Here is a 16967-nt window from a genome sequence, read left to right on the forward strand (position 1 = left end):
GTGCGGCTTCTGATTGGCTGCAGGAAGCTCCTGCAGCCAATCAGAAGCTGCAAAGCCCCGTTGGATGTTTGGCTTCCAAAAATAGTTCGCAAACCATTTGGGTTTGTGGCGTTCGTGAGCCAAAACAATCAAGAACTTAGCTGTTCGAAAACCAAAGTACAATTGTAGTTCCTCCATTTGGGGAAGGTTATTAGGGCCAATTAAACACCACTGAAGCCTCCATGCTGTCTAGCTTAATATTGCTGGCTTTGATGGTGATAAATTTGCTGAAGTTCAGGGCTGCAATCTTGTGCACATTTACATGGAAATAAGCCTCGATAGAACATATATATCCTAAGTCAGGCATCAGCAACCTCCGTCCCATGGGCCAGATACGGCCCATGGAGGCTGTTTATCCAACCCATGGGCCTCCCGTGAACCGAGCCACCCACTCGGCAAGTCCCCCGCACGCTGCGGTAAACCGGAACAGCGCGACACAGGGACTCGCCGAGCAGCGCCGAAAATCGCGTCTATGCAGCCGCAGAAGCGATTTCTGGCGCTGCGGACATTTTGGAAATGGGAAGCCAGCACCTGAAATCGCTTCTGCGCAGTCACGTACATGCACAGAAGCGATTTCTGGTGCTGCGCTGCCCATTTCCAAAATGTCCGCAGCGCCAGAAATTGCTTCTGCGCAGCCGCGACATACGCAGAAGCCATTTCCGGTGTTCCAGACATGGGCAGCGCGGCACCAGAAATTGCTTCTGCACATGTGCGGCCCATGTCCGGCCCACGGACAATAGTCCGTGGGAATCCTCCGGCCCACGGGCAGAAAATGTTGCCGAAGCCTGTCCTAAGTAAACATGCATAGGATTGGGTCTGCAATTGTATGATTAGTCGATTGCAATGCAATGGGCTGGCTCAGAGTTCTACGCCAATGCTATTCTGTATGCCAGCGCCAGACATGAGCCCATTCTGGAGCAGCAGGGTGAAGGCTGCATCTAAAGCTTTTAATTGAAGGCTAAAATTTAATTAAAAGCTTCAGCAGCATGCGATAAAACTGAATGAGCCCAACAATCCACGATTTAATATAGCACAGTAAAAACATTGGAAGCAGATCAGATGTGTGTTTCATTTTGACAACTTTTTTCAGCTTAATTGTGTTGCCCTGGGTCGCGCTAATTTTGAATATCAAATAGCTTACTATTGTAGAATTGTGGACATCTTCAGGAAAGGAAAGATTCTTGTAAGGGAACTCAATAACGCTGAAGGAAGCGGATGATTTGAGAGAATAGGAGTGGTTCTGGTATTCTTTCTGTGATTGGAATGATAAGAAAGAAAATGTCAAATTAGAACCCATATTATTCAGGGGCAGGCAGATGTCGTAGAAACAGCAATGGATGCTTACGTTCATGAAGGTCTGAGTCCAAAGGCGAGATTTTAAATACAGAATTGCCGTCTTCTCCTTCTCTAGGCGACCCACTTGACAGAATATCTTTAAACATTCTGCAGTTCCGCAGCCCTAAGGTTAAAACAATAGGAGAGGTACATGAGTTTTCAGATGTTATGTTCAAAGGGAACTGGTACCAGAGCTATCCATGCTTCCATTTACTTCTTGATTTATTTCTTATGTGTTGGATCCTGAGAGCTGCTTCTAATGCTGTTATTACTACAATGGTGACCTAGCATGTTCCGTGGTGTAACAACTACTACACCCTGTTTGGGCACCAATGCAGCGAGACTTTGAATTACGCTGCTGGTGACTTGTGTGATATTCATACCAAATGCTGAAGTTTGGGTAAAGGGAGTAAAGTGTGAATTAAAAGCATATGCTCCTGAACCATTTTTAGCTAGATCTCCCTGGCTAAATTTACCTACAGTACATCCATTTCCACTATAGCATTCACCAAAATGTCTGGGAACTAACAGCAACTTGAAGATGTTTATTTCATGTAAGTAGACTGGCATGAAACGACATTTCTGCCTGTTATCTCATTCCCTTTTCTGCTCCAGTTTCTTCAGCTAGAGAACAGACTGTCAAAGCTACCCTGGATGCTTCAAAGAAACAGCAGGAAGAGATCTCATGTGTTGCTTGCACCTCCTCTATCCATGTCTTATCTATTGCTGTGGGTGGGGAGAGATGAATGTTCCATGAATGAGGGCACTTGAGATGAAATGTGGACAGAGAGAGAGAAGAAACAGAAATAGTTCCATCGGTATAGGATGGAATTATTTTTTGTTAAGTGACACCATGGAAATTCAAAATGCTTTTTTAAAAAAATGCCCATTTTTCATGAACACACCCAAGCAAAATTAAGGTGGAGAAGAACAAGGGTGCCTCTTTTTTGTGCTTTCCTTTTCATCATAAAGGTAAGAGGTAAAGGGACCCCTGACCATTAGGTCCAGTCGTGACCGACTCTGGGGTTGCGCGCTCATCTCGCATTATTGGCCGAGGGAGCCGGCGTATAGCTTCCAGGTCATGTGGCCAGCATGACAAAGCCGCTTCTGGCAAACCAGAGCAGCACACGGAAATGCCGTTTACCTTCCCCCTGTAGCGGTTCCTATTTATCTACTTGCATTTTGACGTGCTTTCGAACTGCTAGGTTGGCAGGAGCTGGGACCGAGCAACGGGAGCTCACCCCGTCACAGGGATTCAAACCGCTGACCTTCTGAACAGCAAGCCCTAGGCTCTGTGGTTTAACCCACAGCGCCACCTGGGTCCCTCCTTTTCATCATACCTACAATAATAAAGCACCTTTTGGACACAGGAGGCAGCACCCTTGAACTGTGAAACCACAAGGTCCAAAGGTAAGTCATCAACACTTGATTTTTAGAATCCCATTGTCCTTGACTTTTCCATTCCTGGAAAGGCTTGGAACAATGAATTATTTGTCAAGCTGGCAAATCAGATGTAGAGGTTTGCACCTCATATATCACAGGCATCTGAAGTACAATAAACATGCAGCATTAAATCATCTCTCGCTAGAGCCATTAAAATCCAATATTTGCTACCCTGCAGTGGCTGATTCAATGTTGTAACCTCTTCCTCCTGATCATGGGGAAAATGTTGGAGCAGCAGCTGCAGGCATGCATGTTGCATTTCAAATTGCCATTGCTGTCACCCAAATGCAGAGGGGATGGGGGAATATGTCAGTGGCAAAGGATGTAGATGTGCACCATTTGTGTTAGGATTTTGTGACTCTGGGTTATCTAAGTCATGTGTTTGATTAGATTCGTACCATGCAAAGTATTTACACACATGTAAATGAGTTACACCTGAGAACTCCAAATGAGCTTAGCGTGCTCAGTCTGAATCAGTTGTTGTAGTGGTTATAAATCATTCCGTATAAGGATTTTTGTCAGAGGCATTGCGAGTGGAACACCCCAGGGAACTAGAATTGCAATACTCAGGCTCTAAGAGGTTTTGAATTTGAGAAACGTAACCTAGCAAGCAATATATGCCAAGGTCACTGTAAAATGGCCCTCAGGAATTTTTCATAGAGTCGGGTCCCTTCCAACCTTACAGTGCTATGAATCTTAGGGTTGGTACAGTCCTGGCTGACCATTTTTATTGCAACCCCTGGTGGCAACCTCTGCTGGTGTGCAAATTAGGACCAAACCAAAAACAGTGCCTGCAAAAGAAGAGGTGCAAAGTTGTAGAGTAGTGTCTGCAACGATTTGGATTCTGCAACCCTGCTTAATTCACTGGGCTCCTTCAGAAAGGGAATTTAGATTAAAAAACCCCATGTAATTTGCAGATTTAAATAGTGCTGAGCCAACACACCTGACACTATACACCTAGAAGCATCACTACACACCTAGAAACATACACCTGATGTTTTATTATGCTTTAAAATATGCTGTAAGCTGTCCAGGGTGGCTGGGGAAACCCAGCCAGATGGGTGGGGTATAGATAATAAAAGTATCATCATCATCATCACCACCACCACCATCATCATCAAGGCAAAATTATCTGTAGTTCACAGGTATCTCTGGTAAGGGGAACTTGCATTGCTAAATATCCAAAGGGAGCTATGTAACATATTCTCTCTCATTCTCACATACTCCCCTGTCGTGATGTATGCCCCTAACAGTCTTCCCCTAGTCCAACTCAAATCTTGATTCAATGATAGGAACTGCCTTATACTGAGTCAGATCATTTGTCCATCTATGTTGACTGGCAGTGGTTCTCCAGTATTTTGGACAGTAATTTAATCAGCCTCTCCAGCCCCTACACTGAGAGATGTTCAAATACACCATGTTGCATGTTTTGTGTTAATCAGGATGTCTTGCATTACATAGGTACCATATAGCAGGTCTCTACTCATCAAAAAGCATCCGATCAGTTTCGATCTCCTGTGAGTGAGGCAGTAGAGCCTAGGCATCTTTACCTAAAGACAGAGGCAGGCTGCCAAAGGTTTGGACAACCATCCCACCAGCTTGCTCACCTCTTTTCTCAGGGTTTCCCTAACCAATCTGTCCATCATGGTCAATCAGGGCCTATGCATCTATATCAGAATTTGCTTTACAGAGCAATACCTTGGGACACATGAAGCATACCTAGGATTCTCAAACAAACCAATAAACAGACTTTACCAAAGTTTGTACATCTCCCTCAGCTGCGCTTAGGTCCCTCCGGTTGACATTGTGACTGCGGCTATCTCCTTCATTCGTTGTTTCATTCTTTTCATCTTGGTGAGGCGTTGACATCTACAGCATCAAGAAGGGTTCGGTTATCAGTACGGATTGGTGACACATCCCTAAACACTTTGTGGATGGGTGAGCAGCATACACTGGAAATCGAGAGCGATAAACGAGATACCAAAAAGCCCACAGCCATTTTGAAATGGTCACTTGCCCTGTCCACATTCAGGGAACTGCTGTTGTCAAGTGAGCCCACAAGGGGATGGGCTGGTTAGGGAGTGAGGTGACATCAACCAGATCTTTAGTGGGGAAGGTCTATGCCAGGCACCCCCAAACTTCGGCCCTCCAGATGTTTTGGACTACAATTCCCATCATCCCTGACCACTGGTCCTCTTAGCTAGGGATCATGGGAGTTGTAGGCCAAAACATCTGGAGGGCCGCAGTTTGGGGATGCCTGGTCTATGCTGCTGAGCAGACGAGGTGAGAGTATGTTTGCAGCATCACCCTCCCCAGGTCACTTCATTTCACCCTGTATATCTCTTCTCTAACGAATTCGCTCAACATTTGCACAGAAGAACCTCTTTGCCCAAGCATTTGAGCAGATACAAGCTAACACCCGCTGGATCCCCCGCTCCCCCTTTTGATGACAATGAAGTTGAATATTCTTTAACATTATAACCATTAACAATGATTTGTATTGCTTTAAACATTCAAGACAGATGGATTGCTCAGTACACGGAAAAATCTGAAGATGCTTTCCATTTACATACCTTAATTTTTAGCGGGTTAATTTCCATATCGGAAGTGCAGTTCATGGGGCCTTCAATTTCATATTCCATAATATACAACAGGGTGTTGTTGTTGTACTTGTAAGGCCACTGAAGATTGAGCATCACTTTGCTGACAGCACTCGGGCCATTGTTTCTGAGCTAGTGAGAGGCAGGAAAAACAAATGACCACGACGAACGATGCTATTTTCACTCTTGCAGCACAATCCTATCCCCTCCTACGGCTATTGTGGCATATGCCGGTACAAATGCCCCCCAACTTGTCTGTGGGCGTAGCCAGGCAGTCCTATGCTATTTAAACGGCCATCCAGATGTTGTTGGACTACAACTCCCCTCATTCCTGACCACCGCTCATGTTGGCTGGGGATGATAGAAGCTGCAGTCCAATAACCTCTGGAGGGCCAACATCCGGTTGACCACAGCAAATCCCTTTGCTCTTACCTATCTCAAGGCTGTGTGACATTGCTTCAGAACTGGGCCACCTGCCACTACAGATGTTAGAACAGAAAATCCCGCCCCACTCCTCAGGTCTCCCAAAGCCCTTGTGTAACGCTTTTGTAATGCATATCTGTTATGTTAAATACTGCCCAAAGGTTGTGAAGCACCTGGCAGGCTACAGTACAGTGACTCATGGGTTGTGTTTGGCTTGGCAGGTAACACATTCTTCAGGCATGCTTTTAAGTCTTTCTGTTCTGATTCTGGGGGAGAGAGGAGGGCAGAAGGGTGGTCTCGGTACCTTAAATGCATGAACACCCCGTGATGTGTGACATCCTTGCATACAGTACTAAGCTGCCTGGTGGACCTCACTCTGCAGGTTTGCAGCCCACAAGGTCATCTGATTAGTTTACCATTCTGCATAGCTGCCAAGTACCTGGCGGAGAAATCCGGGATCGGCAGCCGTGTGACACTGAAAGTTGCGTAGATGCAACTTCCGGTGTCGCTTTGCCCATCTATGGGCACCGAAAATGGCTGGCACTGGCGCCGGAAGTCGCGTCTACGCATGTCCGGAAGTGTGTAGACGCAACTTCCGGTGTCGCTTTGCCCATCTATGGGCACCAGAAAATGGCCGGCGCCGGATGTCGCGTCTACGCATGTCCGGAAGTGCGCAGACACAACTTCCGGTGTCAGCGCCGGCCATTTTCGGTGCCCATAAATGGGCAAAGCAACACCGGAAGTTGCGCCTACGCACTTCCGGACATGCATAGACACGACTTCCGGCGCCGGCCATTTTCTGGTGCCCATAGATGGGCAAAGCGGCACCAGAAAAATGGCCGCCGACAGGAACAAAAATAAGGGAATTTAACGGGAGAGGAGCTGGAATGGGAGACCTCCGGGAAACGGTAAGTAAAAACGGGGGGTTTCCCGGGAAATACGGGGTACTTGGCAGCTATGCCATTCTGGCAAGAGGTAAGGCATGATCCTAGCAGGCATGGCCTTCTGGTTACAGCCTTGAGCACAGATTTACCTCGTAGATGTGTTGAACCAGAGGCCCGATGTCATCCTCCGTTTCTGGATTCTCCTTGGGTTGCCAATTAGGAATTGGGAGGAAAAGATGATCCGGAGAAGAAACCCTAAATTACACAAGGAGCGCACAATAACCACCAGGCACTGTGAGCATGCAGCATAAGCCGTGTAATTGCAAAACGAAGGAAACGAGGCACCAGCTAAAATGGCACCAAGGCCATCACTCACCCTCTGATTTCGACAACTGCTGAGATGGCCAGGTCCACCTGATAAGATGTCACGGGGCTTAGGTTGTTGTACATGTTAGAGCTGTGAAACAATGCAATGGCACAGCAAGTCAAGTCATGTGCTGCTGTCGAAGGAGGTTCTACCCTACAAGCGGTATGCGCTGAAAGCACACGGTTCAGTTCAGTAGCCCATTTCAAGTGAGTTGCTTCTCCTGCGATGCCTGAAGAGTGGCTGCTTTCTGAGTTCTCCTTTCATTACGCCATTGTTTTAAATCAGGGGTGGGAAGCCAGTGGCCTTCCAGACATTGTTGGGCTATGACTCTGATCTTCCCCAGTCACTGGTGATGCTGCTTGGGGCTGATGGGAGTTGGAGTGCAACATTATCAGGAGGGCCATAGGTTTCCTATCTCTGCATTTAAAGGGCAGCAAACTGTCAATTTAGTTATTGTATTTGTATTTGCAGGGGCCAACCTCTGGATTTTTTTTGCCTCAGGTAACAAAATGTGTCAGGCTCTCTCTGGCCAGAAGTTTCATTGGTCTTTAAATGGACAGCCATTTAAAAGAGGAATGCAAGCCAATATAAACACTCTTCTTTCTCTCTCTCTCTCTCTCCAACTCACTCTGTATATTCCATTTTGGAGATGCTCAAATCAATACATTCCTTTTACAGCATATGCCGACTAATATGCTGAGTATCTCAGTCTTTGCGGTTAAATGTAATATATTGGCAATGCAGTCCTGACTGATGTTAGGCAGATTGCAGGTTTTTAAAACAATAGATTCTGGAAGAGAGGAAGCGGCCTTTTAAATGCAAAAGGCCACAGGTACAAGAAGATCCTCAAACAAGATTTCATTTATGACATTAACGGGGAAAATGTTTTAATGATATATTGTTTGTTTTTAGACTGCACAGTGCTTGGAGATTTGTGAAATATGTAAGATACGCATGCATGCTTTTAAATAAATTAAGAAAATGGCTAAAAAGGGAAGTCGGTGGTATTAAATTGGAAATGTGTGTGTGAGTGTGCATATATGCACCATATAATTACATTGTTGCAATTTAATATTCTTACAGACAATAACAGGGCCGTCTTAAGCAGGTCAGGCGCCCTGGCGCCATGGTACGCAGATCGCTCCGGCGCCCCGCCCCGCTTCTTCCCGCAGCTGGTGGGCGGGCGCAGTGCACAGCGTGGTTTCCGTGCGGCTTCGCTGCGCAGCACCCTGCTACCCCGCACCACCCAGCCTACCCCTAGAGCCAGCCCTGGACAGTAATATTACTATTATTTATAATTTAATTCTGTTAATTCCTGTCTCCCCCCCCTCCTGTTTCAATAGCAGCCCCAGTTATTAGACAGGTGAGTACACAGTGCTCCATACCTACGAATCTGTAGATCAAACTTCACAAAGGTGTCCATCTCAGATTCCTGATGAACACTAAAATGAAGGCCGGCTGAAAGCTTGAACAGAAAAGAAGATGTACAGGATTTAACATGTGACAGTTGGAAAGAGGTTGGTTTAACCCATCGTGTGGCTGATCCAATTAACCAAAAGGCAGTCAGTATGAGGCTGCCTCCCAAACCAGCAAACCCCGCTGCTGTAGGCATAGGGTTCTCCTTTTTTTTGTTAATTCTTACTTTTGTTCCTGCTTTCATTGGATTCCCAAGGTCGCAGACAACTAGCCGGGTTTTATTCTCAGTTTTAAATGCGCATGAAAGCCTTGCCAAATCCTGCAGTGAAACAAAGGCGACTGTTTTCAGAGAAGAGCACAACACTTATCATTCTCTAAGCAGGTTCTCCTTCTGACATATAATGATATTTATTGTCTACAATGAATTCTTTAGCACTCCCAATGGTTATGAGCGGTCTATCAAACATGACATTTTAGGGTTCAGAACCTGTCTCTCCGCTGGCAAGTGTGGTGCAAAGATCACTAGTGTTTCTCAAGTCCAGAGAAAATAATCCATTATCAGGCTGCAATCTCTAAGCACACACTTATCTAGAAGTAAGAGAGGGAAAGAGTGATTTGTTCCATTGTGATATGACTAAAGAGGGATTTGAACCCAGGTCCAAGTTTGGAACTGTACTGACAACACCAAAATGGCTTCCAAATGGGCAATGCTGCTTTCTTTAAGGCAGCGACATTTCATCAGTACTCTAGCCAGGCCAGCTCCATTACTTAGGCAATATTACAGTCTGTGGCGATCACACAGGGTCCCCGGACGTTTCACCGTCTATTGATCCCTGTGCCACCACTTTAAGGATCCGCTGCCACCACCCAGGCCCTGCCTGGGAAAATACTGAGTCCAGTCAGTATTAACTAGGAACATAAAACTGATGTTTATTGAGTACAGTTTAACAAGCGTGTGGTTTCATAAACGGTCACAGACAAGTACAATCTTTGGTTGCCTGCTCCCACTCACTATCCACCCTGTCAGTTATTTAATTGATCTTATTAGCTATTAACTGTTCCTCCCTCAGCTTCTTCCACTACCCTAACTCAGCCTACCCACAGACCCCCTTTCCAACCAACCACCCAACCCAAACCACCTCTTCACTCAACAACCCCCTGTACTACCCCTCAGGGCTGGTTTTTATAGTCCCTCTGACTCCACCCCCTTGGGTTCTGATTGGGTCACCCAGTTAACTATTTTCCCTCCAGCACTATACATAGGTAAACGTCACACAGTCATACCTTGGATCCTGAATGCCTTGCAAGTCGAACGTTTTGGCTCCTGAATGCCGCAAACCTGGAAGTGAGTGTTGCGAACGTTCTTTGGAACCTGAACGTCCGATGGGGCTTCCGCGGCTTCTGATTGGCTGGAGGAGCTTCCTGCAGCCAATCAGAAGCCGTGCTTTGGTTTTTGAACGTTTTGGAAGTCGAACGGACTTCCGGAACGGATTCTGTTCGACTTCCAAGGTATGACTGTATTACCAAAACATTTATTTTTTAAAACTTCACCTAGAACTTTGGCTCCTAAATCTTCTATAAGATACCAATACAGTCAGTTGCTAACAACTCTGAAGGAAATCCTGAATGCATCATAGGGGGGGAATCTTGACGTGGCAGGATTTTTGTGGTGCATTTATTGAGTTGTACAGTCTTAATTATTGCCACGTTGGGGACAAAACAGCAACAGCTAAGGCACTTATCCCAGTCCCTTGGGATCGCCCCGTTCATTTCCCAAGGTATAATAAGAGGATGAGCCTGAATTAATTTAATTACCAAATGTGTGGCTCTAAGCGCCTCAACAGAAATAGCTTTGTCTTAGCAGCCTGGCTCGCTATGTACAGACTGCTCACTGTTGCTAGACAAGACACTTCTCTCCCAGTTTAGGAGAGGATCATCCAGGTTTATCTTCCAGCTGGCAGGTCCACACTGTTCACCAGCACCATATGATCAACTAAAAGGGATGAAGCAAAATAGCCACAAAAGGTGGCACTTTTAAGCTTTGCCTAACAACTTCCTTACTTTAAATGCCAAGTAGACATTTTGAATGAAGGAAAATGATTATACCCGTATATTCCGGCGTATAAGACGACTGGGCGCATAAGACGACCCCCAACTTTTCCAGTTAAAATATAGAGTTTGGGATATACTCGCTGTATAAGAAATACGACCCGGTGTATAAGACGACCCCCGACTTTTGAGAAGATTTTCCTGGGTTAAAAAGAAGTCCTATACGCAGGAATATACAGTATTTATAATGTGAAATTACATGAAGGAACCAGGATGCAGAGGCAAGAAAGCCCCACCCCCCCACCCCCCGCCAAGTGAAAGTTTGAGCTACACTGAAGTAGCGCTTGATGAGAGTGTGTGACATGGTAGACAGAACTATGGTTTGGGATGTGGGAGACCTAAGTTCAAACCCATGCTTAGGAGCCCGAAGCTCAATGAATGGTCCTGTCTAAAGCTCACTGTAGTTGCCCAGAGCTGCTTCCCTAGCAATCTTATTCCGTGCCCCATTTGTAATGTACGGATCTTCTGATCATGTGAGTAGCCACTCATATTGCTACTTCCCACATCAATTGCTTGAAATGCAGCCGCATGAGCCAAGCATCATGTAGAAAGGGTTTTCGGAAACCAATGCAGCTGATGTTTTTTTTCTTGCATACCTCTCCCTCCCCAAATAGCATACACATTTGTGCTAAGAGCACGACTGAACTGAGATCTCATTTGTACTGCCCTTTTTCATTTCGCAATGAGCAATTGATACCAAGAGATAGTGAGCCACACAGTGGGTCTACAGTTGAGCAGGGATCTGTGTACGCAGATTATTTCAAAATACAACAATCTGTCTCCTGCACCAGACTTGCCACCACAGGATTGGTAGGTAGGACTGCAGACCATAACGCAAACCCATAGCAGTAAACTTCTATAGCAAACTCCCCCAAACTGGTACCTTCCAGGTTTTGCTGGGCTCCCATTAGCTCTCTCAGTGGTGATGAGACTTGTGGTCCAAAACACACTGAGGAGGATGGCAGGCTGCAGAACGTTGGTTCCACAACACCCTTTTGTCAGCAACCAGATACGTGATATCAAAAACCCAAGTAGACTCCAACAAACAAAGGAAGACTGTGTATGTGGTTTGACACTTAGCACGGGTCTAATTTTACACCACTGCATTGCCAGTTTGGTGTAGTGGTTTAGAGTGGTTTAGAGGACCTGGGAGACCAGGGTTCAAATCCCCGCTCAAGCCTTGAAGCTGTCTGGGTGACCCTAGGGCCAGGTGAACCCACCTCACAGGGTTGTTGTGAGAATAAAATGAGGAGAGGGAGAATCATGCATGCCACCTGGAGCCGGAGGAAAGGGATATAAAGGCAGCGATAAATAAACACAAACTTGTTGCAATAAACTCTGCTCACAGCGTACTCACTAGACTTACCTCCTTGTTGCGAACTATGCCAATGAAGTCTGCTTGAGGTGGGACGGTAACAATGAGTTCAGCTTCATAGGCTCCCTCTCCTAGGTTCTCGGCATTGACGACTAGGGTTAAAGGATTCTCATCCCCAATATAGATCTGCTTCTGATCACTGCACAAGACCAATATGGAACAAAAGTGAGGCCTCTGAATCAAGTGTTTCTCAACCTGTGGGTCGTGACCCGCAAGTGGCTTGTGGGCCCAAATAAACCCCAAGTAATGTTTGCTTTTAATCCTTAACGGGCCTGATGAATACCTCTTACAATGTTTTGTCTGAAGGGCTCGAGCCTGACATTTTAACACTTGGGAGCCACTCTCTGCGGGCGGGTGTGGCAGTTCACTCCACCTGCACAGAACCCCCAGACGTTTGACGGTCCGTTGGTACCTGCACCAACCACTGATCAATTACCCGCTTCCACCAACTAGTATATGCCTGAAAATCTCTTCATTCACTCCAGTCAAGGATAAGGTTGGAACAAACTGTGTTTATTGAAGTTCAGTACATAAGCATGTGGTTTCCAAATGAATAGTTCTTATTATCTTTAATAACAGTTTTTATACTGGCCTATACCTACAGCTTTTAATCAATCACAGTTCCAGACTATCTCTTCCTTCTTCTTACCTCACTACCTCTCTCCCACCCTCAGACTCTCTCCCTAGCCCCTCTCAGAACTCCCCTTCACCCTTCCTCAAACCTCCAAGAACCCACAACAACCCCCTCCTCTTCCCAGGGTGGGTTTATATAGTCCCCCTAACTCCGTCCCCTAGGGTTCTAACTGGCTAATCCCTTTAACTCCTTCTATGCTGTCCCTAAATTTGGGATGATCGTCACAGCTGGCAGCAGATCCAGTGACAGCTCACTGTGAGGTGCTTGTACAGGGAATAATAATAATAATAATAATAATAATAATAATAATAATAATAATAATAATAATTTATTTATTTATTCCCCGCCCATCTGGCTGGGCTTCCCCAGCCACTCTGGGTGGCTTCCAACCGAATATTAAAAACAATACAGCACCAAACATTAAAAACATGCATCTTATGCACCAAATCCCTCCTGTATGAGCACCTTGTGGTGAACAGTGATTGAATCTGCTTCTAGGGTTTGTTAAAGGGTAAGTTTGCTTAGAAACAGAAGTCTGAACACGTGCAAAAACCATTTGGCAACTGATGCCATGTTGTTTTGTTCCAAAATAACATCGAACTGTCATGTATGAGGACCCTCAAAGATAATTTTTGGAAATTGAGGTTAGCTAAATTTTGCTAAGTTCCCTGAGCTTGCTGATGAAGCAGTCTCCATGCTGTTGCCATTTGATAGTACATATCTTTGTGAGACAGCCTTTTCAGCAATGACTGCTGTGAAGACAAAATACAGAAGCAGGCTATGTATCAATAATGATCTGAGACTATGTCTGACAACCATCAAACCCCACATTGATCTACTCTTCGGCAAAATGCAAGCTCAGCCACTCCACTGATACTTGCCAAGATGGACTTCGTTGTGAATAAAATTGTCAAAACCACTCATACTTTTATTTTTTTAAATCTGACATGGCTTGTGTATCTGTATGTTTATGCAATAATTTTTTATAACTTGTGATTGAATATCCTGCAATCAGATGGTTGGTGTCCTTACATTCTCACAAACAAAGCTATGAATAACTTTGTACGTAGTATAAATATTTCAACAAATCTCACATAAATAGGGATATTAAGCAAAATTTTGCTTGGATGCCTCAAGTAATTGTTATATATATATATATATATATATATATATATATATATATATATATATAAACTTGCAGTTAAAATGCACGAAACCAACAGCTGCCAAATGTCTAAGGTCCAAAATCCATGTGATAATCAGTGGGTCACCATGCCAAATACATTTAGACTTGTGGATCGCCCTCTCAAAAAGGTTGGGAACCAGTGCTCTAGATAGGGTTGCCAGACTCAATAGAGGACAGGACTTCTGTGCCTTTAATTGCCCTGCTCTCTTTTGAGTCTGGAAACCTTAAAGAGAAACCAGCAGACCCTTTGTTTAATTTCCAAGCAAAGGGTCTGCTGGTTTCTCTTTAAGGTTCCCAGACTCAAAAGAGAGCAGGGCAATTAAAGGCACAGAAGTCCTGTCCTCTATTGAGTCTGGCAACCCTAGCTCTAGATCAATGTGTTTCCATAGCTGTTTTAAAATCGTAGCCTAGCACAGCCCCTCCCCACAAAAACCTTCTTGAGTCTGGGGGCATATTTGGGAAACTAATAAATCTGTAGGCACCACAAAATGCCCATTCCACAGAAGAAAAGTGGTGATGTACAAACACTGCCCCCACCGCAAAACCTCTAAATGGCTCAAAACTAAAACATAGCAAAACAAAACAGGCCTCTCACCTCCACAAAAAAAACCTGACACCTGTAACCAAAGAATTTCAAAAAAACAAAACAAAAACCCAACTAATTAAAAAATGGGGGGGGGATAGGGGGCCTGGGTGGGTACTAGGTAGTCTGTCCGAGGGTGCCACATTGGAGACTTCAGGCCTAGTGAGGTGCTAGCATCACTCTCACAATGCACCCATTAGATCAGCAGAGTGCTTTTCAAAAACAGGTGTTCCCCAAGCACAAAAATAGCAAACTAAATGGTCCATCCTTCAGAAAATGCTTCCTCCACCCAAGCATACCTGCCAAGTTGCTGTCAGAGAAAGAAGGGACCGGGCTGGAAATAGCAGACCGGAAGTAGAGCTGCCACCATTTTGGAACTGGGCGGAGCATGCTCAGAAGTGACTTTTGATGCTGCTTTGCCCAGTTCCAAAATGGCCGACGCGCCAGAAGTCGCACTGCAGCCATTTTGGAACTGGGCAGAGCAACATCAAAAGTCGCTTCTGAGCATGCTCCGCCCAGTTCCAAAATGGCCGCCGCGCCAGAATAAACCAGGAAAAAACAAAAAATCCGTTTTTTCAGCTAGGAACAGCTGGAAAAACGGGGATTTCCCGGGGAAAACGGGAGACTTGGCAGCTATGCACCCAAGCACATTTCTTCGACACCAGAGTATTACAAAAACCTGCCCACCCACCGCTGTAACTCCCTACCCACTAAAACACATTAAACGTTTGAAAGAGCCTATGGCAACACTTCTCCTAGGTGCTCCCAGGAACAACTTCATTTGTAAACTGCCAAGGTCATGCTACACATTAGCAGAACTGTACAAAAACAATTGAATGGCCAGCTATAGCAGAGGGCTAGGTATCGTGTTGTTTCCAGCTAAACAGCAGAGTCAGAGAATCACAGAAATGTAGGTTCTTGAGGATCATCTAGTTTTCTCAGAACTCAAAAGCAGGGCATAAAGAGGGCCTTTTGCTGCGCAGAAGAGGGGCTGAGGGTACGTGCAGCTTGGCAAAGGTACAAAAATCTATTGTATCTGGCCTGCCTAGATATAAACTAATTATAAAGAGCTAGGCCTCACAAAACATACACATAGAAACAGCACTGCCATCTGCTGGATAAAATGACACAGAACCACTCCTTTATTTAGCAGTAACCTAATGAAGATGTGATATAAGGGAAAGGAATTTTACACTGTCTTTATGTACATGGAAAAGCCCATCCATGTGCACTGTTCCTTTACTCTGCCCTTCACAGCACAAGCAATCAAACCAATGAACCTCAAATTAATCAAAGTTTCTTATTTTGCCGAAACCATGAAACATACCGGCTTTAGAACAAGCCATGATATTGAACCATGGTTTGAAGTTGGTTCAGTGTCTTAGCATTTTCCTGAAGCTAGCAGCCACAGTTTCTTGGTTCGGGTGGAACAGGAAACCATGGTTAATCAGAAGATTCCTGAATTCTCGTGCCAGAAAAGGAGGAGTAATGGGGTTGCATGTGTGGGAGAAAGGCTTGCTCATATTTTAGTGAGATTGTATGAACTGGGTCAAATGTCTTTACTATACTAATTGTCCATTTTGCAGAAGAGTTAGACTCTACCTGTCCACGGCCACTTGCAAGTCCGGACGGCAGACATTGTCCTCACCACAGTCCAGAAGAATATGAGCCTAAATATGTAAATAATAATAGTAATTAGGTATATGATATTTGAATTGTTCAGACTATCAGAATACTGTATGTATGCATTATATACTCCATGTTTTTACCCTGTGTGGGAAAGTTAGCACTATTAACGTGAAACCCTTTCCCTATGTAATAAGAGGGAGTAGCAAAGGGCAAATTTGCAGCTTCCTTGCTTTTTGAACAGCGTATACCTGCTATCGGGCACTGAAAAGGGCAAATGACAGAGGGGAACTGTTACAGAACACATTCTCCTGTGTTGTGGAGATTGAATTTCAAACTTCACTGCGATGCCGCATCCAAGGAACAAAGTTAACTTGTGCTTTTGTGTGTGTGTGTGTTTTCAAACATTTAAAAGAACAACCATGAGAATTAAAATGAGAACTTGCCAATTCAAAAGTACGTTTCTCCATTAAATCTCTCAGCATTGTACCTGTCTGCTAACGTTTGCAGGAGTGAACTGGTTGAGGATGGGCTGCAAGCCAGTAGAGTCCATAGCCGTTTTATAATCTAGCTGATATTCCATGAATATGGTGATTGGAGTAAGCTTGTCTCTAAATTCGGAGTCGTCCTAAGGGAGAACAAAAATAGAATTGCTTTTAGAAAACGAAAACTGCACGATTATACTGGAATGGAATTCAATCAAACATCTACTACGAAGGCTTGTGGCTATCTACCGCTTTAATGGAAACAATATTGGATGGAATTAAACAACAACAACAAGCAAATAAGAGGCAGCCATTTGTAAATTCTTTTGGAGAAAAGAGACGGGCTGTAGCCATGAGGCAGAGCATCTTGCTTTGCATGCAGAAAGTTCCAAGTTCGATTCCTGGCACTCCAGATAGGGCTCTCCCCGATTCCGGACATCAATAACGTTAACCCTACATATA

At 44.9% G+C, this 16967-nt stretch overlaps 1 protein-coding gene across 1 annotated transcript in view; it reads right to left on the reverse strand.

Annotated features, from left to right (window-relative positions):
- ITGAV (integrin subunit alpha V) overlaps positions 1 to 16967 on the reverse strand; it is a 70726-nt gene that overhangs the window by 9443 nt on the left and 44316 nt on the right. The window contains exons 18-28 of the mRNA XM_035133482.2: positions 16511 to 16648; positions 15997 to 16064; positions 11983 to 12130; positions 8734 to 8826; positions 8477 to 8556; positions 7101 to 7181; positions 6874 to 6979; positions 5391 to 5549; positions 4573 to 4686; positions 1385 to 1498; positions 1181 to 1291 (exon numbers count right to left, since the gene is read on the reverse strand). Coding sequence (XP_034989373.1) covers positions 1181 to 1291; positions 1385 to 1498; positions 4573 to 4686; positions 5391 to 5549; positions 6874 to 6979; positions 7101 to 7181; positions 8477 to 8556; positions 8734 to 8826; positions 11983 to 12130; positions 15997 to 16064; positions 16511 to 16648 — 1212 coding nt within the window. The remainder of the gene's footprint in view (positions 1 to 1180; positions 1292 to 1384; positions 1499 to 4572; positions 4687 to 5390; positions 5550 to 6873; positions 6980 to 7100; positions 7182 to 8476; positions 8557 to 8733; positions 8827 to 11982; positions 12131 to 15996; positions 16065 to 16510; positions 16649 to 16967) is intronic.

The sequence above is a fragment of the Zootoca vivipara genome, chromosome 1 (genome assembly GCF_963506605.1).
Source record: "Zootoca vivipara chromosome 1, rZooViv1.1, whole genome shotgun sequence".
In the NCBI taxonomy this organism is placed as follows: Eukaryota; Metazoa; Chordata; class Lepidosauria; order Squamata; family Lacertidae; genus Zootoca; species Zootoca vivipara.